This window comes from Motacilla alba, chromosome Z (genome assembly GCF_015832195.1).
Source record: "Motacilla alba alba isolate MOTALB_02 chromosome Z, Motacilla_alba_V1.0_pri, whole genome shotgun sequence".
Classification (NCBI taxonomy): Eukaryota; Metazoa; Chordata; class Aves; order Passeriformes; family Motacillidae; genus Motacilla; species Motacilla alba.
In genome coordinates this window covers 54,007,021-54,031,616 of record NC_052046.1, presented here as the reverse complement: position 1 = coordinate 54,031,616, position 24,596 = coordinate 54,007,021, and the positions used below count along the sequence as shown (strand labels likewise).

General features: G+C 36.6%; 1 protein-coding gene across 2 annotated transcripts in view; it reads right to left on the bottom strand.

Annotated features, from left to right (window-relative positions):
* Positions 1-636: 636 nt before the first annotated feature.
* The window catches only part of PIP5K1B (phosphatidylinositol-4-phosphate 5-kinase type 1 beta), a 98,030-nt gene continuing 74,070 nt past the window's right edge, over positions 637-24,596 (bottom strand). For both annotated transcript variants that reach the window (XM_038123778.1, XM_038123777.1), the window contains 8 exons: positions 24,382-24,593; positions 22,640-22,723; positions 22,492-22,540; positions 21,948-22,032; positions 17,574-17,729; positions 16,679-16,823; positions 10,076-10,193; positions 637-1,379 (listed from right to left, as the gene is read on the bottom strand). In XM_038123778.1, the coding sequence (XP_037979706.1) occupies positions 1,377-1,379; positions 10,076-10,193; positions 16,679-16,823; positions 17,574-17,729; positions 21,948-22,032; positions 22,492-22,540; positions 22,640-22,723; positions 24,382-24,593 (852 nt within the window). In that variant the 3' untranslated portion in view covers positions 637-1,376. The remainder of the gene's footprint in view (positions 1,380-10,075; positions 10,194-16,678; positions 16,824-17,573; positions 17,730-21,947; positions 22,033-22,491; positions 22,541-22,639; positions 22,724-24,381; positions 24,594-24,596) is intronic.

Here is a 24,596-nt window from a genome sequence, read left to right as displayed (position 1 = left end):
TGCATAATTAAGGAATTACTCCTCTTACTTATCAGGATTATAGGATTACTTCAAAGTAAAGTTAAAAAAACCCACCATCACCATCCCCCACCAAGCCAAAACAAAAAAATCCACCACACCAAATCCTTAAAAGAAAAATTCTATACAGGTACAAAGAATAATTCTAGGACTTGAAATGCCAAGTTCAGGTTTTGTCAGTTCAGCAGGTTTACTACGCTTACTCCCGGAATACATGTTATTACCAATAACTTTAGTAGCTTTCTAAGTGACATCTGTGCAAATTTTTAAATACACCACTGCATTGAAGCGTGAAATATTGGGCTGATAATCACTGGTATTTGGGATTATCTTCACGTTACTTGGAAAATTAGGGAACCAAAGCAGTTTCTGTAGTTACCCTAAAATAATCACCCATACTGAAAAACCTGAAGTGGTTTTATAAAGCAGTGCCTGTTGAGTATGTTCCTTAGGCTTTCCTGCACTAATTTCAAGATTACCCTTTTTATTATAGAGCTGGTAAAGAGAGATGCCATGTTTGTAGTATCTCAAGAGGCCTCTTAAGACTGTCCCATGAAGGCAGAGAAATGCAAGAACAATTATGTCCAGTATAGATCAATAGCAGGATGACAGCAGAGATAGTCTTGAGAATAACATCTTTTATTCATCAATAAAACTATAGTTTACAGTAGTATTTTCTAAATAAATTATAGAATTTCTCTTTTACAAGAAATAAAGTAAAATCAAAATATTTCAAGGACAATATATATATACAACAGAAGGTCTTGTTATAAATAACATTTTTATCTCCTTTTTACCAACAGTGAAAGTATCTTTAGAGGCTCATTTTCGTATGGTATGTGCCGAGATTTGCCCTAATCATCATACAACATCAGTTCCAGTTTCCACTGATGTGGACCTAAGCAATTAGAATGGAGTGGGTCAGAAAAATGAAATTTATTTTATTCACCACTGTGTTTATTTTTAAATAGGTAAAGTAGGAAATAGATTTTGCTTATGCATAGTTACAGAATGCATGCAAATGAAACCACTAGAGAGCTGATAAGAAAATATCACTTCAGACTCCAAAAAAGGTGATTGGCAATATTGTAGAAAGCAGCCTGAACGCACAGTTCTTCACAGTTGAGCAAGCAACGACAGATGACAGCAGAGTGTGGAATGTTTCATGTCACTTTTGTCAAATCCATCAATTCTTTCTATGGTTCAAAGATCCTGGCACTTCTTAGAATTAGTGCTGTTGATTATTACTCTTTGTCTATTAGGCTCAGCAAATTCCTCCTTCTTAAACAAGGAGTGCAGAAAGTGCTCTTCATTAACCATGGTCACTTCCCTTAGTTTTACTCTTCATATATGCTTCGTTACTGGAAATACAGAAATGACAAGTTAAGAGTTGTGTTTACTTGTTTTCTTACAGAATTATACACAAGTAACATCTTTCTTTTCCTAAACAGGCTGCAGTATAAAATGGCACTGATTCTCTTATGACCTTGAGCCCTGATCAAAAGCACTGGGTCTCTTTTCTTGTACAACAGCTAACTCCCATGGGTTTTGCAGGTGTTGCAGTACACTTGTATTAGTGAACTAGAACTACTTGGTGCTGCAAAATGCTGAACACTCTGGATATCAGAGAAGACAGAACAATCTGAGATCACTCAGCAATTCACAACAGCTTATTTTTATCTTGCAGAACTGTGGTGTTTACTACTTAAAAGTAGCAGTCTTCATATGTCATGAATATCAGTGCTCTCAGCTTCTGCATGATGGTCTTTCCCCAGATGGAAAATCATACCTATCAAAAAACTTTCAGGCATGATTAATGTTCAAGTCAATGTGGCAATCATTGATTCCACCAAAAAAAATTAAATAAAAAATAGTTCATAATCTTAATGATTAGAGTTTTCTAAACTACCCTCATGTCATAGAAATAGTCAGTTCTTGGCATCCCTGCAAAGTTAGAGATTAACTGAAAAGAAACTCTTCTTTACTGAACATTTCATTATGACAACTCAAACTATGGATAAAGTGACAGCTGAAGAATAGATTTCAGTAAACTGGATGCATCTCAGCTGATATAGCCAAAATTAAGCAAGACACAAAATCAAAGGGATCTGTAATGATTTTACTCTAAAACCTCATTAAGAAACATTACAAAGATGTAAGGTTCCATTTATTAAACAGATTTTTAAGGTCACCTTTACATTATGCTTTTTAATAAAAGCACTTAACTAACCTTTAAATAGTTTGACAACAGTTTAATCTTGATTATGAACAAAAAATTTCTGAAGACATTTCTTAAGCTAGTCTCAGAGAAAGGTAACCAGTAGATTTAAATCAATATTTTTGTTACGATTTCTAGCATAACCCATGAACCTTGAGGAACGATATTTCAATATTGTTCTATGAAAACTTTAAACTTCCTACTGTATTGTGCACCAGTGTTAGGGTGTTCATAATCACTGATGCTATTAAGCACATGAGAACATGTCATAATACGTGCTGGCATCTTAGCACTTGGCTTCCTCAGGCAACATACTGCTTGTGAATTGGTACCTTTTTAATCTAATCAAGCACCTAATTCCTGTGTCTGATTTTCATGCAAGGGTGACTAAAATGTTCCTTCTTATGTAATGTTTCTTCTGCAAGAACACCTCTGCCAAACCACATTTGACTGCTCGTTTGTTTTTCACCTTCGACCTGGTTCCAGTTTTATGGGACACATAGGCCTCGTTTTTTCCTCTCCTTTTTGGGATCATGCATGGATGGATACAGGGAAAACATGGATAACAACAGAGAAAAGGAGCAGTTAACTGTGCTGCATAAAAGAAGTTGGTTTGCCCCTTTCAGTTCTGTTTTGAGGGGAGTGCTTGATCGGCTCTACCATGTGCACATAACAGTTTAAGGATTATTATGCTCTCAGGGGAAAGAAAGGATGGTGAGGTAAGTGAGGAGGTCTTAATTCCTTTATTCCTTTCTTTCCTTAATTCCTTTCTCATACTCCCAGTATTCAAGTTCAGTCTACTGAGTTTTTCCACCAGTATCTTCAGAGGAAATGGTGAGGCAGAGAAACTGAAGTTTCCATAAAAAGAGTAACATATAAAATTTGAGGCATGCTGTGCAGTGTGACTGCACAACTTCTAGCTTGTTTTTTTATGTTCTGCCTGGAAATTGCTTTAATTTCACCGCACTTTTTATTATTCCACAACAGCACCCTGAAGATAACTACACCATGATTAAAATTTAATTGAAATTATGGGAGAGAGTACAGAAGAAAAGGAGTACTGAAGAGTCAGAAAGTTTTGACAGCTGCTAAACAAGCATTTTATAGACCAGTTATTGTTAATCTGCTTACCTATGCATCTACACCATCTTTGAAATACATAATTCAATATTATTTTAAGACTTCAAAATCCTATAATAAAATTGGCATTTGGAAATAAACCACACCATAAGTAATTTTAAATGTAATAGTATAATCTATGCAATTCTTCTGACTCAAATCATAGCTACACTAACCAGGCTCTGAATATACTGGGCTTGCTCATTACTACAGTTATTCCATTATTTTATTTTACTGAGGCCTTTATCAATCCACATCTTCAGTAGCAATGACGTTTAAGTATAAATTTTATGAGCCTTTCCTTTAATTTTATAAATTTATGAGCCTTTCCTTTAACAACAGGAGGCAATGCTGTATTTTCATGTGAAAACTTCTATGAAGAATTTTGCATTGTAGTTAAATATACAGAAGTATTCTATAAGGAAAAAATAATCAATGAAATCCTATAGGCAGGACATATATTTATTTAAGATCCTATAGACTGGACACATATTTCTTTATTTAAATCCTATATTTACCACCAGATGACTTAACATATACAGCATCACAATGGAAGAAACTTTAAAGTTTTTCACTGCTATTTGCAAGCATGTCCTTTTTCGGTTGGAAGTATAAGGGAAATCAAGCCTACTTGAAGTAAATCAATTAAATACCTAAGCCTTACTACTTACTTACTGATTTTACTGATATTGTAGTACAGTATATCAGCTATCTTTATAAATAATTTCATGGGAAGGCAAAGAAAACACAGTAGGATAGTTTATAATAGCATGTGTTGCTTTTTTAGATAGAGAAAATTCAATAAAAAATTTGATACTTCACTGCAAAACAGAAGGAGTAAGGTGACTTTTATTCCTTACTTTTTAAGTGGAAGTATCATTTTTAAGCACTCCATGGTGATGCTGGACTAAGGTCTTCAGGATTGGTCGCACTTGTTAAGGAACTTTTGCAAGGTTAGACTTCTATATTTTACTAATCAAATTCCACAGAACACTGAGACACTGACAACATTTGCTGACAATGCCTGAACTGAAACCAATATATAGGGCTTCAAGGGAATTTTAAAAAGAGATTAAATTTATTTACAGAGTAAGAAGGAAACCCTGTTTTCTGGATTTCTACATCAAAGTGCTAAATGGAAGTATGTTATCTTCTCTGTTTCTGGCTTATATAGAAGGAACCTGTTTATCTCAGACGGAATCATTTGTTTCCAACTGATCTATTGTATTACATATTCATAAAAGCAAGAAGCCTTCAATGTTTGAAGTTATGCAGAGAAACATTTAAAATTTAGAAGTTTTTTCTACATCTATCTTCCATTTATTATTTATAATTATTAATTTTATTATTTATTCCTTCTATTTAATTGATAATTAAAATTACTTGTATGAATTAATCAGTATTGTAACTATGTTACTAGAATAATTGGAAATAATTTCGATTTAGAAATCATCTTATACCTACTGCTCATTGCAGATGATGCTTAGTCATATTCTAGTCATAAAAGCTAGATCTCTTAAGCTATTATCTGGGCTAAAAGGTTTATGAGAAAATAAACCAAAGTAACTTAAAATTAAATTTGATTTGAGAAAGTACATAATGATGCTTCTTAGAGTAGCAGGTGAACAAAATGCTAGTTTGAACTTGGTCTTTTATCAGATTTAAGGAATTATGGGCCCCGACCAGCATTCAGTTGTAAACCCAAGATGTCTCTCTGCTTGTGTCCTGGAACGGGAATTTTTGTAACCTGCTGTTACCAGGTACATTCTCAGTTTTGACTTCAGCAGCACACTGTGAGTTTGCTTGGAGTTCCCTTAATGTAACACCTCAAATCCAATATTATTACCTGTAAGAGGAATTTTTTTTCCAACTTTTTTTTTCCCCACCTTTTTTTTCTGTTCCACCTCACCTTACTTAGCTATTGGAATTTCCACACAAAACTGTTCAGACAATGCCATTTTAAAGCTACTCTTTATAGTACATTAACACAGTGTCATTTTATAGCAAAATTTTTTTTCTATACATGGGACCAAAACCTCATAGTTCTTAACTTACTAGTGGACTAAAATTGTCCAAAAGATTTAGCATTTCAGCATTTCAAAACAGGAGGCAAAGACATCAAAGAATTAATGGTGCCCAAAATTAAAGCAAGTTAAGGTATTTTTCATTAAAATATATAGTGGGTAAGACTACAGCAGCTTGCCTTGTGGTAGAAACACAAAGATTATTAATCACAGGGTTAAAGGAATATCTGATAATGCCATTTAAAACTACGTTCTTCTCCTTGCATTTTGCTCTTTTTTAAAAGTACATCTTGTGACCTTTCATTGATTTGCTTTATTTTTGAGATGTACATTAGAAATGACTAGCCTGTTCCTAGTGTTCTCAAAAACATGCATCTTTTCCTTCTAACATGCATTGAATCATCCTCCTATAAAAGCAAAATTGCCTCCTGGTCAGCACTTAAGACTTCAGTATCAGGAGGTTTTCCCAGCCAGAGGCTAATTGTTGTTTCCAGGTCCACTGAAGGATATTACGGGGCATCAGGAAGTAATAATAAGTAGTGGACAGCATACTATTCCTTTTTTTCTACAAACATCTCAGGATGCATAAAGGGTTTATGTGAATAAATTAAAGCTCACTTCCACAATAATCTCAAAACAGTTAAGTAGGCATCAATACAAGGTGTGGGACATGAGACAGAAGGCAGAGGTAAGTAACTTCTCAAGATGAGTTTGCTTAAGAAGTAACATGTGCTTAGCTATGGTATCCATTTCCTTGGAGACAGCATACCTAGGGAGTTCAGGTGTGTGCCATTACCTTGATTATTGAATTTTGAATTTGTTTTTCTTCAGGGTGCAGAGAAAGGGTGCCACTAGTTCCAAAAAGCATCTGTGATTCTCTCCACTTAAGACCTATTTATTCTTCCAGACCTTTGCTCAGGGGAATAAACACTGGGTATTTGTATGACATCCAAAGTTAGGTTTTAATTATTTTTCTGTTGATATTCATCAGTGGAATACACATCTACTTACTGCAGTCTCCAAGACATAATAGTAATGAATGTTCTACAAGCTGAAAACTAACTAAAGAGATGACTGTCACACCTGAAACTCATACATACAGCTTTACAAAAGGTGTTATCTATGCCTGTTGCTATATTTTCAGAGCATTCCACCATCTACCCTACAGACTTGAAGCCCATAAAGAAATAGTTCACAGTGCTAAGCAGTATTGTTAAAGAAGACTGTTGCTTTATGAACTAAATTCAAAAGCTACCAAGAAGAAATTGTTTCACTGTTTAAAGGGGGCCAAAAGAACCACAGATCAGCCCAGGCTAAAGGGACCATAAGAGGCTATCTAATTCAGCTTTTTGTAGGAGAGGCAGCCTGGATGAGATTATCGAGCATCTGTCTGCTGCATCTTGAAAACCTCCTGTAATGGGGACTTTACTGCATATCCTTGGGGAAGTTGTTCCAGTGACTCATTCATCATTATAAAATCACACTCATTGTAAATCATTCTCCTTGAATCATTCTTATTGTAAAAACAGTTATTTTTTACATAGAGAGGAAATCTCCCTCACTACAACTTGTATCCACTGCCCCTAGAGAAAAGGAGTGTCTCAATACTATCTGTAGTCATGCCTTTGGAAAAATTTGTTGAGGTCTCTCCTCATTTCTGTGGACTGAAATGACCTAACTTTTACACTCTTTCTTCAAATGTCAAGTTCTCCCCATCCTTGACCACCTTTATTGCACTCCTTTGACCCGTCTGCAATCTGTCCACATCTGTTTTGGAACTGTGGGGGCCAGAACTGGACACACTAGTCCCATGTGCAGTCTGACAAGCGCTGGTGAAGTGGGATGGTCACATTTCTCTCTGTAAGCAGTGCCCCCATGGATGCCTCTCAGGATCCACTTTGCCTCAGTAACTGCAGCAGTGCACTGTTGACCTGGTGTCTGTGTGTTGTCCGCTGGGACCCCAAGCTCCTCTTGGCAAGGCTATTCCACAGCTCATGGGTCCTAGCCTGGCCGGGCTTTTCGGTTTTGTGCTCCCAGGTGCAGGAATCTGCTCTTCTCTTGGCTGAACTTTACACAGTTCTTGTGGCCTGGTCTTCTGTTCATATCTCTGAAAGGCGGCTCCCCCTGTTGATGAGTCCCCCTCAGCACCCAGTTTAGTGACACAGCACACGTGGTGAGGGTGCTTTTGGACTCATCATCCAGATCATTCATGGAGATGTTACAACGTGGAGCCCAGTAGGGGGAGGGCACTCGGGACAGGCTGCCAGCCTCAGTAAAACACACTGATCACCTATGAGATGATTCCTGCCCATCTCATAGATCACCCCCATTCAGTCTACCTGTGACATTTGTCTATCAGTGGGATACAGGACACATGTCACGTGCTTTAATGAAGTACAGGCAAGCAACATCCACTGCTTTTTCCATATAGACTGAATATGGTAATTTGTTTTAGAAAGGTGATCAGGTTAGCCTGGCATGATTTGTCTTTGATAAATCTGTCCTGGATTTTCCCAGTCACTTGCTTTATTTAGTTGGTAATAGTTCCTAGGATGCTTGTTCTGCCACTTTCCCAGGGACTGCAGTTCCTAGGATGCTTGTTCTGCCACTTTCCCAGGGACTGCAGTAAGGATACTAGGTGCTCTTTTGGGCCATTCTTACAGAGAGGTGAGATCTGCCCTCTTCCAGTCTTCAGGGATGCCCTCTGATCTCTACGAATTTTCAAAAACAGTAAGACAGTGGCCCTGCAACAATATCAGCCACTTCTACTGACACCCTATATTCCCTCCTGGGACTTGCATTTATGTGGGTTGAGCACTTGCAGGCCACTACTGGCGGGTCAACATGTGTGTTGTTGTAGCTGCTTGATCCTGGAAGCTATGGTCTGGCTCCGGCCACTCCCCTGAACAAGGAGGAAAGAAGGTACTGAGAACCTCTGGCTCGCCAGCATTATCTGTAACTTTTTTCCCTGCCTGGTCTAGTAATAGGCCTGTTGGGCTTCTGCTTAACTGCTGCCTTAGGTTGCAATGCAAGATGTAACCAAATGTATTCTATCACCATCTGTTAAAAACAGGTGGGGCAGTGTTATTTATCTCTTCCATGACTCATTCCTGATAACTCTCTCGGTGGGGGCAGGGTGGGGGGTGGTGGGGCGGATATCTTCTGCTAATGGGCATCAAGCCTCCTAGAATGACTGATAAAATTACATCATCCCACTGTGAGATCCTCCGCCCAGGGGGAGGAACCAAGCATTCTACATCTAATGCCACTGGTAGTTGATACTGTTTTGTGTCAGTGGAGGAAGGACAGACAACTCCCCTAAGTGTGCTGGACTATTAAATTAGTAGCTATTAACTGAGTACTATACACACTCAAACATTGCTGACTAAGAAGGAAAAAAACATCAGTGGCACAGCCTACAGAAAAAGAGAATGTGACAAACATATTTCATCTTGATGTAAGACCAGACACAAACATGTTTTATCTGAACACAAGATTTTTTTTTTCTGGACAGATAATTACTCAAACAACTTCTGCAGGGATGTGGCAGAGTTCCCATTGCTGGAGGTTTTTAAGCTGGGGTGCAAAAGGGTGTTAGGTAATCTTATCTAGGCCGCAATAATCTTATCTTACTCTTTTCTGCAAGAAGTTGGACTGGATGGTCTCTTCAAGCTGAGCTCTATCAACCTGAGCTGTTTTATGATTCTAAGATAGTATGGATATCTTAAGACAAAGATCAAGTAACTCTAGGGATAAGAAAAATGCTATAAATTTTATCTAGAAAGGAAGCAACCATGTAACTGTGAAACATTTATTAGAAACATGAACAAACTTCCCTCTTTTATTTCTTCATCTCTGGTACAATTCTTGCCATGAGAGTCAAAGGGACATACTACTAGAAAAATGTCAGAATTGTTTATTATTTATGAAAGGAAGCCTTTGGGAAAAAAAGCCAAGCTTAACATACCTGCCCCCTGCATTTATACTGACAATTTCAGAACAGCCTAAAAAAATTGGATGCAAAAAACTTCACTCAGCTGGAACTTGAATTGGGTGCCTACTGCCTTTATGTCTGTGGAATGTGAGCTATGGGTACCAAGAGAGCATTTGAAACACAGGTGATATGAAGCTAACAAAATATAGACTTGACTTTATCTTTCAGCAGTCAGATGAACTGCTTACTAGGAACTGAAACAGCAAAGAAAGGATACATTTTTAATCAGCTGTCAAAATTGGACAACCCTTCAAATCAGAAGAGGGGGCCGTTAATGTATTTCACACTGAACTCTACTGGCTTCAAAATCAGTGGCATAAATACAGAACTTTCCAACCTGAGAAATTTTAATTTCTATATTGTGAAGTATTCCACATGAAGAAGAAAGATTTTGTTGTTGTTAGTTTGGGTTTTGTTTTTTTTCCCTCCAAAAGAAAACAACAGAAAAGAACTCCTACCATTAGAGAAAAAGTGAAAAGTTTTTTGGCATACTTCATTATTAATGCAATATTTAATATGCATATAAATTCTTTAGGGACTTGCTTTGGCAAATCATACCTATGCAAACTTATGCATGTTTCATACAAAAACTACTCAATAAAACTCTGGATTGAAGCTGATCAGGTATTTCAGTCACTTACTGAGCCTGAGTGAAAGCAATTACAGGCAAAAAAGCCGTTTAGAAAGAGTTTGACAACTTACTAAGTAGACATCCAAAACTGAAGCATTATCATTTTCCATTTCCAATGTACTCTGTTCTGAAGTCAAATAGATGGCACTATCTCCCAAAGTGAATGTTGAACTTGAAGGTAACCCTTTACTGTAAAGAGAAGGGAAAGTACCGTCAACCAAAAGCTCAAGTTACAAAGTTCAGTCATAACTGAAAATTTAAAAGTAAGTTTTTCTATTAAACATAAAAGTCATCAAAATACTTGGAAAAAAGGAATGTAAATAAACAAATATAGATATGTTGGCAATGGCTAGAAAACTGGAAGCTCATGTTTGACTAATTGTACAATTTAATTTTACAACTACTAAAGTTTTATCAGGAAGTAACGCTATTCCTGAACTTCAGTATTTATTTAATGAAAGAAACTATGTCACATAATTACATTAATCTCAAAATGCATTACTTCCACATTACACATGGTGTAAATTTTGGCAGCATTTTGTAATCAAAATAAGGGAAAAAAAGAGTAAACGATTAGGCACATTGTAACATTAGTAACATTGGGCTTTTCCATGCAGACACAGTTCACTAGCAGCCATAAGTTCAGAAAGAGAAGTGGGAGAAGAAGAGTGTATTGTAATTAGTACACCTATACAAGAAAATGATGTTTACAGAGCAGATGCACTCTATTACTTTATTCATTCATTGATTTTTGTTCTCCGCCTTACAGAAATAAGGTGAAACTGCAAATGTACCTCCACAGAAATCTCATTGTGTAACACATTTGGTCAACAAACCTGAAACTCTCAAAGGTGTTTTAATGGACTCAGATGTCCCTTACACATATCTTACTAGCTGCCAGAAATTAGGCTCCAGGCTGCCTTGAAAACTCAACTGTCAGTTTTGCATGGACATATTTTAGAAGTTCTTACCTGTTTACAGACAAGGTGAAAAGCATAAATTCTGAATTATAACTTGGTATGGAAATATGATTACAGCCATCAATCCAGATATGACTAATTTCCCTCTTCCTTTGTAGCACTTTAAATATATTTCAGATGGGATAGAACTTCAGAAAGGGCAAAACTAGCATGCACAATTCAACATGCAGAAACTAGCATGTAAAGTTGAGATTCAAATGTTCAACAAAATAATGAATCAATGTCATACTGGCACAGAGCTTTACATTCACCACATTACAATGTTCCTTTTATCATATAATGTACTTGACATTTTTTCAAAAGCAAGACCATTTCTCTTGTACTAGGATGACCCAGGTCCCTTTGACTTTGCATTATTCTCATATGTGTAACTTGAATTCTATTGAGTAGTGTAAAAGAGTAAAACCAAAAATCTTGTAATTAATCTCATAACAACAATACATATGCTGTCAGCAGTTGGTAACTGAAGTTTTAATGCAGCCTGATTTTAATGAGACTGATAAGGCAAAGCCATATTGGGGGTGGCACAGGAGAGAACAAGTGAAATCCCCGCACACACAGTGTTTCAGAAAGAGCAATTCAGAGGAACAGAGTTTTAGTACAGTTTCTTCAGTGCACTGAGTTCTCATCCTTAATTCTTAGGCTGAATAAGAAAAGCCAAAAAAAAAAAAAAAACCAAACCAAAAACCACAAAAAAAAACCCCGAACCAAACCAAACCAAACCACAACAAACACACCAAACAAAACCAAACAAAACAAACAAACAAAAAAACCAAAACAAAAAACCCCAAACACTTTTACAGGTACTTTCTCTCATTCAGTAATGACCAGCCACAAGGAGCATGCTCAGCTATGTTGTTGCCCTCCTCTGGCTAAAACATTCTATTTGATCTTTGTTCTTAATTAAGAAAGAAAAAAAGAAACAAAAACAATTCCATCATTAGAGAACTGGGAAAACTTTGTTTTGCTTTAAGCCACAATTACATGTTTCAATCATAGTCATATTTTCTTTCCCATGGGGATACCCCCAGTGTCTCAGTGCATCTGTTCATAGCATTTGAGCATTCAAGCCTTTTTCTTCTACCCAACTGCTTATTATCATGAAGCATGTGTGAATTTAGTCACTTTGAATCAGATTCAGACAAAGTTGTCTAAGCTTCAGAAGCTAACAGTAGTGTGTGGACAGACAGAACATTGAAATTTTACACACAAAAGTTTGTTTATGTAGAACATCAACTGGCAAAAAGGGGTGCTTAATATTCCTTACAACAGAAAAACCTACCAATCCCTGGAAAAAAATAGCAGAACAGCATTTCAAAGTCTGAATGACTAAGGAAGCTTGACTGTGTAAGAGAACAAACGCACAATCCCTCAAGGCCTTCCAAAATTCTAAGTGGTCTCCACCAAGAAACAGCATCACAAAGACAAAAAATTGAAAAATATACAGAAATAAGGAGAAGGCAGAAGTCCAGACTACATATACATCTTCTAGAAATGACGCATAGAATCTATAAAGAGAAAGAAGAATTAGATTTCATATAGATTTTTTTCCCTTAGGTGCAGGTGTATCAGAAGAATTCAGCAGTCTTCCTTATACAGCTCACAGTATCTTGGCATTGCTCTAAAGAGGGAGGTGAAGCGCCCCTTTATGCATCATGGGATTTTGTTTGGGTTTGGGATTGGAGAGTCCCATGAAACCTGCTGAAAAACATATTGAAAAATACTTTCTATATTCTTTGGATATTTAAACAAGAATTGTAAAACATCTACAGTTTGAAACATTTTAAAATATTTTAAAGCAAGTTTCAAACATTTCTAGAAGCACCATTGACCTTCTTCAGCTCTTTGCAATTCTAAAAGCCATGTCAAGTGAGACAAGAGTCATAGTGCTTAGGGCATTCAAATTTGTCATCTTTAATTTATTTCATCAGTTCTAAATAGGAAAACTTGTCCTAGAAGGGGAAAAAAATCTGTTGTCACTTCTGCTATAAAAATAATCCCTAATATAATATGCAAGTATTACACTTCCTAAGATAAAACAAATAAACCCTTTCAAAGAAGTGGTTTTGGACTAATAATTACATTTTCTGGTGGAAAACAGATCCTTTAGGTACTAAAATATCTCTGCACCAAATATAAACCTACTGGAGAAATAGATAATACTTGAAAATTTTAATAGAAGTAATAAATTGTCAATTCTGTTCTTTCACTAAAAGAATATTTGAGATTGCTTATGACAAAACCACTTGACTGAGAAACAGCTTAACAGCTTCATAAAAAAGAAACCAACTGTCTTCTGACATACAAGAAGGCCTACATTTAAATAGCATATGTCATGATTGTCTTTCTTTTTTCTTTTCCCTTCTGTTTCTAGGTCCAGTCCTTCTTGTGCTGAAAAATACAGCCATTTCCCCCTCTCCACAACTCTTTCATTTATATGAATTCCTTTTCACACTGTCTGGATCACACTTCAGGTTTCCTCTGCTTTTTCAGCAACTGAGGAATAACTTGGTGAAAATAATCAGCTTGCAGCCTGGAAAAAATACTCCTAATAAGCTGTATGTTTATGACTGCTGCTCTGTCTCTCTTTTTTACTTTAATCACAGGTCCCTAAACACTTCTCTGCACCACCTACCAATTAGTTATGCTAGTTTCAACCTGTACTAAGACAGTTTACAAAAGCCTTTCTCACAAGACACAGCCTTAACAGCTTGATCCACCTCAGCAAGTCACCTCTGTCTGCTTAACCTCAGCAGCAGCAGCAGTATCTCCCTTCCTACTCACAGATGCTGAGTACTCTCAAGGAGAGAGGGTGCTGATCACCTTTCTTATGTTATAAGCCATTTTCCTCCCCTTGGGGAAGTATTACATTGGATAACAGAAACAGAGGATAATTCTGAAGAAAATACCCAACCCAAAGAGAAAACACAGTGTGTGCTTCAAGATATCCAAAAATATTACTCTCTTTTTAATGAGGAAAATAATACACCTGTTTTCTAAGTGGTATGGGCACATACTGCTCATTAGTAGGAGTCAAGGAGATGTACAAATATCACATTATTACTAAGCTCCTTACTACAGGACTCTCCTCCTTTATTACCTTAAACCAGAAATTTCTGACAGGTTACAAGCAAATTAATGTACTCTCTACTTTGTGCTATGTTACTTTGAAGAACAATGAAAAAAGCCTGATGAAAAAGATGCCAAACTGTAATTCTAATAAATAACAAAGCAGAGTGCCACAGTCAACTACATATTTAAAGACTGAAAGCAGGCTCACATTTGTAAACAAATCTTTAATTCAGGCTTTGTTTCAAAGACTGCTCCAAGCTTTCTGTTTATCAGAGACAAATGGTAAAATGATGAGTCCTGCATCACATAATTTTCTAATATTGAGAAGAAGAACTCTGGCAAGAAAAAACTCAGATCTGAATCTACAGTTCAGTGCATCATTGTAGCACGGGTTTTTTTGGTGGGTTTATTTCCCTGCTAGCTTTTTTTATGAGAGGACTGAAGTTCCTTGAGTGAACCATAAAAACATAAGTAAAACTTCAGATGTATATATTTTTTAGTGCCAAGAAGAAGGAATGACCTCCCTGAACTGATGCCAAAAGAAGTGGGCACAAAACAGCAGGTGCCCAGAATCTTATGGAAATTAGTTCAATACTGAGCATGCTTTGCAGCTTTCTTAACTCCTAGCTATGACAGAGAAGCTAATCCTCATTAATTGTACATACTGAGATTGTGACACACACCACTACTTAACAAGAATTAAAAACTGCCTCCAGGCCCTAGCTGAAGAGGGCATACCTAGACCAGCAAAGATATTAGTTGGTAAGCCCCTGTGGGGAGATTTTGCTACAGTGTTGTAGCCAGCATGGACAGCAGTTGATATTTTGGCAGAAGATGTGGAGAGAACCACACATCTGTGAATGGTAGCAGGTCTGCTGTGTCAGAGAATGTGCCCTCTCTGTGATGATGAAGTCCATACCTGGACTGCAGACACTTAACAATCTGATTTTTTAAGATACGCATGCTAATCACATAGCTGGCAACATGTCCTGTATTAGGGGTTATTTCATTGACTGCATCACTACTGGAAAGTAAATTAGTCTAGATATGAAATCATAGTGTAGACCTGCTATTTTGGAGTATGTTTACAGTACAATATAATAGAATTACTCATAGATTGTCTTTACAGTTAATTTTTTAGAGAGTAAAGAATATTTGAAACACTTTAAATCTAAACTCTTTATTCAGACAACTCCACCATTTGCTTTTCCTGACTGATGCTGATACAAAGCAGTTCTGTATTTTTATTTGATGCTTAAAGTACTCTATAACTTTATTTCTATCAAAGAAGAAACTTTGTCAAAGATCATTAATATTGAAGTCCTACAGATAACTTGACACAAGTTGAAGTGAATGAGCTCTATTTCTAGTAATGCTTATTCATCAGTAGTTTTATTTCCAAAAGTTTGTGCAGAAACATTTTTGTACTGCAATAAAAACTTCATCTTGATTACACCCCAAAACATGCTTCATTCCAATTTTTATAGCAAACTATCAGACATATGGAGGATGCCACATCAGTGAAATTTCTTTCAATGTAATGGAAATGGAAGCTGTAAATATCACAATCATCAAGTAATGCTGCAAGTAATTTTACTTTTTATGTAAATGCAGTTGTCAAATATTTAACAGGAGGTAAAAACGTAGTGCCTTAAGATTGCTTTTAAAAAAACTTGATTTTTTTGGGCAACATGCAGTTTACAGGAAAGAACCACATATTGGCACATTAGTGCATTTGTCAAATTTATACATTGAGTAGTTCAGTCCAAATTTTTCCAAACAATATTCAAGATGCTTGAATGGCTACCCTTCTTGATGAAAATAGGCAAAGAAATGGCTCAATACACAGTAAAGAGATCTGCAAGCAGGCAAGGTGACACAACGCAGCACACTTCAGGTTCACAAGGGAGCATACAGGCACATACAACCTCCCAGCAAGACTTACTGGCTTAAGCATGTTATTGGACTTACACAGCTGAAATATATTCAAACACAACTCAAATCACATTTAACCTAGCTCACTAGCATCTGCACAACTTTTCTTAAGACATTCCTATTTTTATACTTCCTGGATTAAAATCAGACAGGCTCTAAGCACACCTGTGGATGAAGTTTCACAGAAATTTACTTCAGAAAATAGTTGTTATGGAAGAATTTAAAGCAGACCATTCAGTGTGCATTCATTGTACATTCAGAATAAAGAACAAATTTTCATTTTCCTAGCACATCAACATTTTCTGCAGCTGTTTCAGTCTACAGCCAAGTTACAAGAAGTACTTCCTACTTTGACCTTTATGTAGTTTGGTTTATGGTACAGACTAAGGTCCAAGCAATATTTAGATATTCAATTTAGTTTTGGAACATGAAGAAAATTTCATATAACATTTTTCACCATGTTTATGCTTTCTATTTCATGATCCCAAATTATGATATGTATAATTACAAACAAATACATGATAAATCCTACAAGCTTTTGGCACCTCTCCTTCACTGGAAAGGTTAAAGACTGAGTTACAGAGACACTTGTCCCTTCTTCTTATTTTGCAGAGCCCCCTTTTGTTGAGCACATTGTTAAACTTCTAGCAGAACAGAGGGGTATCCTCTAACATATACGGCATTTACCTGCTGGAATAGAGTGTAGGTTGATCACGCTGACAGTGATCATCTGCATTCAAGGAAGAAGAAGAAATTGTGGTTGCCAAGGAAGCTGCTTCAAACAGAGATGGAGTGCTTGGCACTAGATCTGGCCGGTGGTGTGAACCTAGTACTACATATGCAGAAATAAAGAACAATGTTAACAAACTTAATTTTAAATATAGTTTAAGAACCTTCATGTAAGTATATCAAGTCCCATAGTGCCCTCATAAGCTTCTTGAAGTTTTCTAATGTTTTAATTGATGAGATGGTATTATTCATATGCCCATACCCACACTCCTTTGTATTACAGATTGAATTTCAGCTGCTGACAAGTACATTCAGCAGAATACAGAGTAACTCCAAAGTCAAATATTAAACAGAGGTATGAGTTATTAATTCTGCTCAGTCTGAGGATTATACTCATGCTACCAGGGCTCATTTATCAGATTGGATTAGGTAATTGGTTTTGCTTTCATCATGGCTGCAGGCAAGTTCTGAAAGGGGCAAAGTTGTATCTCTTAAAAAAACCTCTGGGAACAATGAACTGAGCTTCAAAACACTTCATGCGACATGCTTGTTTAGAGGTCAGTGAAAAGGGTAGTATTGGCTCTGGCCTTAATTTTCCACCTGGGCTGAATACTTTTTTCCAGGACGTCCTGAAATCTGAAAGTTTAACATCATATTACAACTTTGATTATGACTTTGTCTTGCTCCTGAAGGTCCATTTGGACAAATATTACTAACTACTCTCTCCCTAAGAATAACCTGACTCTGATTTTGAGAGTTCAGCCATACTACTAATGTTCTAGTTACAGGACTTCTAGAGCTTATACAAAATGTTTAATAACATAATTCAGGTTGTTCATTTGAAAGACTGTACCTTCTTCATCAAGGCTGGCATAACTTTGTGCTTCAGCAAGAATGCCATGCTTTTCATTCTTCCACTCCTGGCTAACTGCACACACTATCTCTTGTGATGCTGCCTTTAGGGCTGTGATGGAATTACACCGCTTCTTTGAAGGTGAAGGTTTTAAAGCTGCATTACCAAATGAACATAGATGTTGAATGATGTCATCTTATCTCCCTACACATCTTTAACAGCAAACAAAAAAGTAAGCCATATAGAAAATACAGGTTTTGAATACAGATGAAGAACATACCCAGAAACCTACTTAACAAACATTACATTAAAACTAGAGCGAAACATACTGTTATTTCATCTGCAAGAGACGTACTTTTGTCTTTTTCAGTTTCTTACTGCTTCTCATAGGACAATAAGTCAAGTCATTGGCACCACTGATTTAAAAAGCTTCTATGGAGTACAAACCCATGTAATCAGAGACAGAATGATAAAGAAAAAAAAACCCAAAAATAGAAAAATGGAAAAGAGATTTGGAATATTCTGAGAGGTTATGATCTTTTTTTTTGAGCTGTTAACTACTTCTATGTTATGATACTGAAGAATTTCCACTTCTGACTCATCTATCAGACATTTCTTTTTGATAAAATAACACTTCCTAAATCTTGATGGCCTACACACTCAGGTATCAGCACCTCTTTTATAAGTCTTAGCAGGGCCTGCCTATTTAAAAAGCATTTTGAATCAAATTCTACAGCTGATCATTGCCACTACTACTGAACCATGACCCCCATCTGTAGTTATTTTCCAGAAGGACGCCAGCTATTTAATTTAGTGTTTTTCAGCTGCTGGCTGCTGATCTCTATGCACTGGCTGCAAAGTTACTTCAGATGCACTATAATGCTTCTTTCATTGCTTTACTACAAAGTTCAAATTAAACACATCAAGTTACTGGGCTGAAGACTGAAGGAAAGAATCAGATACATAGTTCCAGGGTATTTTTATAAAAGAACATAGAAGACAGTCACCGAGTTAGCCTCTGCCCAAGGCTAAATCCACTTATTAAGTTTTTGTTGTTAATTATGCATGGTTGTTCTGTGCACTAGGGGAAGAAACCAGATTCAGAAGAGGGTAAAGTGTTTAAACTGAAATGTCTGACTCAAAACTTAGAAATAATATTCCTGAAGGCAGGAAGACTCCCAATTTTTTATGAAAGAATAATGATGCATTTGAACCATTAATCTGTATAAAAGTGCATTAACAGCCAGTATACAGAAGAAATCAATAAGAGTAGGATACTTAGACAGGTTAATTGCCTGGAAAAATGAGACAGATTAATTAAGATCAGAAAGAAAATTAGGCATGATATACTTTAATTGTACATTGTAGGCTTCAAATACAGAACAGGTTGTGTCTTGTCCTGGAGTAAATCTAGCAGTCAGAAAGAATTGGGGGACGAAAGACACAGATGTTGAGGTAAGATATATGGTATTTATTTTGCCAAAAAGGAGTGTCAAGAAGTAAGGAGCAGACATTCTTTATTCTTTATCAATGCCAAGGAGTTCCTTTGAGTATTGTCTCAGACAGCAGAACTCCCACAAGTTTTTTGGCAAAATTATTCTAATATTTTAAGAGAACTGGGTCTCAGGAGGCTCCTTTCTCCTTTAAGCTGAATTTTGCTTCACATTTTGTCACACTACATCAGTTGCTTCTATTTTCTTATTAATCAGTCTTTTACAAAGGACTTAACTTTGAACACTTTAAATAGTTAATTTATTCTAATATTTGTAGTAATTTTTGATTTACTTAAATCTTATTTAGTTCTAGTGTTTGTTTGTATTTGTTCTCTCTCTGTCCACCCAGAATTGTTTCTCACTCCAGATAACTAATGAAAATGTTAAGAGACCAGCATAACACTGGTCAAAAAGTATTTGCAAAACACCTATCAGTTTAAGAAAATGCCATATGCTTAACAGTCCTCCTGTAGTATTTGAGCCGAGTGAGTGACCATTCCACATTTTGACACTCAGACTCCAAAGCAAATACACTTCCATGAGCAGAATTATGAAACTGCTACCTCAGATCCATTTAAAAGTATAAGTTCCCCTACAAACTAGATAATTCTAGCCCATCAGTTAATACTTATTTGTCAAGAACACTGCTTCATAAAAAAAACCCCTCAACTCAGAAAAACACTCTCTCCTACAGGGTAATCAAAACCAGCCATTCTCTTACTAGAAAGAAAGGAAAAAAAAAGGTGCAATTTCAGCATCACCTCCATGGGTTAAAAATAATCTGGTAGTAAAGCAGCAAGTTAGTGTGTGTGCACACTATTCAAAACACCTAATCTGTATGTCTTACTGTAAGGTTTTATACCACTTGTGATAATTGTTGGGAAAAAACCTCATTGCTCACAATAATCCAAACAGCTTTTCCCCAAAGAACTGTCTGGACCTCATCAAACCTCAAGCACTCATCTTTGCCTTGCCAGTATATTTATTAGAGACTTTCTTACTGCACACACATGGAGCACATCTCAGCAGTTGTCACAGAATGGCATGTGTTGGAAGCAATATGAAAAATCACCTAGTTACAAACCCTGCTGAGCCCAGTGACACCTACCACTAGAGCAGGTTGCTCAGATCCCCACCAAACCAGCCTTGGACACTCCCAGGATGGGGCATCTACCATTTCTCTGGGCAACCTGTTCCCGTGCCTAATCACCCTCACTTGTAAAGAGCCTCTTCCTTACATTGAACCTAAATCTACCCTTCTTCAGCTTAAAGCCATTGCCTCTTGTCCTGTCATGATATACCCTTTTAAAAAGCCCATCTCCAGCCTTCTTGTAAGTCTCCTTTAGGTACTGAAAGGCTGCTATAAAAGTTGCCCATAGACTTCTCTTCTTTGGGCTGAACATCCCCAACTTGCCTAGTTTGACTTCATGGGAGAGGGGCTCCATCCCTCTAGTCATGTTGTTGACCCTCCTTTGGACTCTCTCCAACAGGTCCATGTCCTTCCTGTGCTGGGACCCCAGAGCTGATGCAGCCCTGCAGGTGGGGTCCCAGCAGAGCAGAGCAGAGCAGAGCAGAGGGGCAGAATCCCCTCCCTGGCCCTGCTGCCCACGCTGCTTTGGATGCAGCCCAGGACACATTTGGCTTTCTGGGCTGTGAGTGCTCATTGCTGGGTCATGTCCAGCTTCTCATCCCCCAGCACCCCCAAGTCCTTCTCCCCAGGGCTGCTCTGATCTGTTCATTCCACAGCCTATGCTAGTATCTAGGGTTGCGCCAACACACATGTAACACTTTGCACTTGACTTTGTTGAACCTGGTCAGGTTCCCATAGGTCCACTTCTCAAGCTTGTCCAGGTCTCTTTTGTCCCCCATCACCATCCTTCTCTGCACTTGCCACACTTGAGACTGAATTTCCTTTCACTAGCATGGTCAATTTATAGAGAAATTATCCATCAATTCATTAATATTTATAAGACTCACAAAAAATTTAATTTTTCTGAAAAGCTGCCATAACATAGCATGCATACAGGAAATCACTACTTGAGGTTAATTGAAATTTTCTCTTTTCTTTTTAAGATTCCTTCATTCAACTTAAAATATCTTAATTGGTTTAGTATAGTTAGTCTCAGCCTTTTCCTTTCATCTGTCTATCCTATTCTTTTCCTTATTTAGAATTTCACAAAATACGTATCATATACATTTCTATCTTCTTGTTGCAGTATCAGTTTTCCCTCTTTTTCATATGACTTTACACATAATCGTTGTTCTGATCTCGCCTTTAACACTGGTTTTCATGGGCAGGCTCAGAGTTCACTGGCTCGATTATCTTTAGAAAAGTGTATCATCTTTAGACAACACTCAGAGCAACAAAGGCCAGTATGACTTTCTACCAGTGGTAGAAAAGGTAGTGAAAATAAAACCTGATTTGAACTTTTGATGGAAAAAGCCTGTATGAAGGTGTCTCTAAAGTTGTTTTGGTTGTGGTTTTTTTAATGAATGAGACGCTAAATAATTTCCCTGATTTGAGTCCGTTTTGCCTGGGATAGTAATTGGTGGGTGATCTCTCCCTGTCCTTATTTGAATGCACCCACCTTTTGTTATAACTTTCCCCTCATCTAGTTGAAGGGGGGGACTGATAGAGTGTCTAGGTGGTCACTGAAGCGAACTTTAGATAACCCTGATGTGACAAAAATACACAGTACATAATTCTCTGTAATTTTACTAATGGAGTAAAATCCCAATTGTCAGAAATTTAGTTTCTTGACTGGAGCTATAAAAGTGCTACATTATGTTGAAGAAAGGCTTGTTTCGTTGCCAAGACAGGAGCATTATAAGCTTATGATTATAAAAATATCTAAAAAAGTAGAAGTCACTACTCTCTTACCTTGAACTTTTTTGAAAACTCTTGCATTCATAAACTTTAAAAATCTGTCTGCATAAAAACCTGGTCGGTGAACTGAAACAGTATCCTACAAAATTAAAAAATATCTCAGTGACATTTTCCACAAGTAAGATGTCAAGAAGAAGCTGGATACCTCAGGCGAACTATATTATGCATTTCAGGCATAGTCAAAAATAGTGAATCATTACCATTTATGAGTTATGAATTATATAGCTATATTCTGCAACATCTTCAAAGCTTTTGAATTTTTTTTCAAATTATGTATATTTTTCAGTTATAGATTCATCAGTGTTCTGCTAAGTGGCTAGACTTTTGTAAGTTATAAGGACAAACTAATAGTACTAGTTATTTGAAAGCTCAACAAATAAAAGCAGAGCATGTATTGGGAAAATTTCAGCAGCAGCTCAAATCATATGGTGAGGTTAGACTACAAATGTACCAGAACAAATTTCTTCCTGGTCAACATGAGTCAAAGGTCCACCAGCTAAAATATCAGTAGTTTAAAAAATTAATAAAATCTACTTACCCCATCATAAACAAGAGCTTTCCAAGAATGTTCCAGCTTCTTCATTAACCTAAGTGTGTAAAAAACTAAATCAGAACTGGTTTATAAAGCTTCCACTTCTATAAGTAATTTCAGAATATTTTGCACAGTGAAAATTCATTGAACTTACCTGTAAGACTGGAGAATATCAATAATACCCATAAATAAAAGCAGCTTTTCACCTTTATGGCTTTTTGCTGGAATACCTCCCATTCTAAGAGAAACAACATAGAATATTTTTAAGACATCTCTGATCACCAGTTACTAGCTGAACTGTACCCACTTGTAAACCCAAAGGAGTAGAAAATGTTCAAGTCAGATGCCACAGTGCAAAGTCAGTCAAATGTGAGTCATCTAGTATGCAATGGATTTTAAATAGAAAATTTGAAGTATCTGGGATTCAGTGGTAAATACCCATCATTTAAAAAAATAATAAATACTTAAAGAGAAGTTTTAGACAGAATTGGAAATATTCAGATGATCTGAAAAGTGGAGTAAAGTATACACCAGTTTATTGCTAAGGAAAATAACTAACTTTAGATAAGGGAGAATTTTCTCACTTTGTTGATCATAGGTAACAAATTACAGAGAGTCTGCACATTAATCAAAGTCTAAAAAGGTTGTTTTATATATTTTTCACTAAAAATTATGAATTGCTGTGCTTTTCCAAAATTTCTTTACAGACAGGTAAGTGACAGATAAAGCAACACTATCAACACTATCAAGCTGAGAATTCTGACTGTGTGGGCCTCCAGTTGGTCCCAGGTCCGTACTCAGCCACGAACAGTCATTCTAAAACCCTCTCTTCCTACTCCAATACCTAGAAAAATGGTCCATTTTAGAGCCTCAGCATTGTTTTTTGCTCCACTAGCCATTCTGTCAATATAAGAGAGATACTGCAAAGAGCCAAGGAAGGACTACACATGACAGGATCTGAGTAGGACTATATTAGCTCAAGTGGTGTGGCAGCCCAGCTGGTGCACACCTCTTTCATCATACAACAGCACTGGCCATCTTCTGTGTGAATGTGAGTGAATTGTAAAAACCAAGTGAAATAAAGCTCTGTCTAATTATAGTCTAGAGTTCACAGTGTCTGGAAACTCTCTGTGAATGCTGAATATCATAATTCTCTCACTTCTTTGCTGTAGGTTTAAGCACAGATTTCTATATCATTAATTGTATTTACCTACATAGCTCCCTTGAGAACCAGGAGAAAAGTAAATCCTTAATTTTAGATTAAATCCTAACTAAAATTCAGGACTAATTATATGCAATGCTGAATGGTGACAATAATACTCTCATAGCACTTAATATATTGTAAAGGAAACAACAGAATAATGACTGTTTGTATATTCAAATTTCTTTTAAAGTTTTTGCTAGACAGAAAAATAGGAGAAAAATATCAGTTCTTAATCTCCCGAAATATAATAAATGACTGCACTTCAGTGGTTGATGATATCATTCTGTGTACATTGAGTATACTACTTCAAGATGAAAACAATATTCCTATAGGAATATCCATTTCAGTGTTAATTTATAGTTTTTGCTTTGGTCTCTCCAGGCTGCTTTCAGTCAAAATTAGATTGTAGCTGGGACCCTTGTAATAGCTGTCTGATAGCATTTCTTTTACAAAAGAATGCATGTGTGCATACGTAAGTCACTCTGAACTATCATGTATTGAAAGACTAGCAATCTACTGACCAACATTCCAATTTCATTCTCTTTGTAAATCTCAATGATGTAGCTTTTGGGAAAAAAAATAAAAAATAAAAGAAAGCTAAATCTTTCAATTCCTGGAATGCAGTGTACTCATGAAAGTTTTGCCTGTTAATACTTTTAAAAGCAATCTTAAGAGCAGGTTACAGCACTTACGTGTTTGTTTTCTCTGTGGTGACGGAGTCTCCAGACTTCCCAGGGCCCTGTATAGACTCCATGGCTGTGGAATAGAGAACTTTTTGCCCTCCATGGCGTTTTGCATCTGATGCACTCTGGGAACACTCTCCTTCTCTTTCCTTCATGTTACTGTTCAATATGTGGATCCCCAGAAGCAGACTGTAATCCATGATCTTAAAACTTTCTAGAACCTA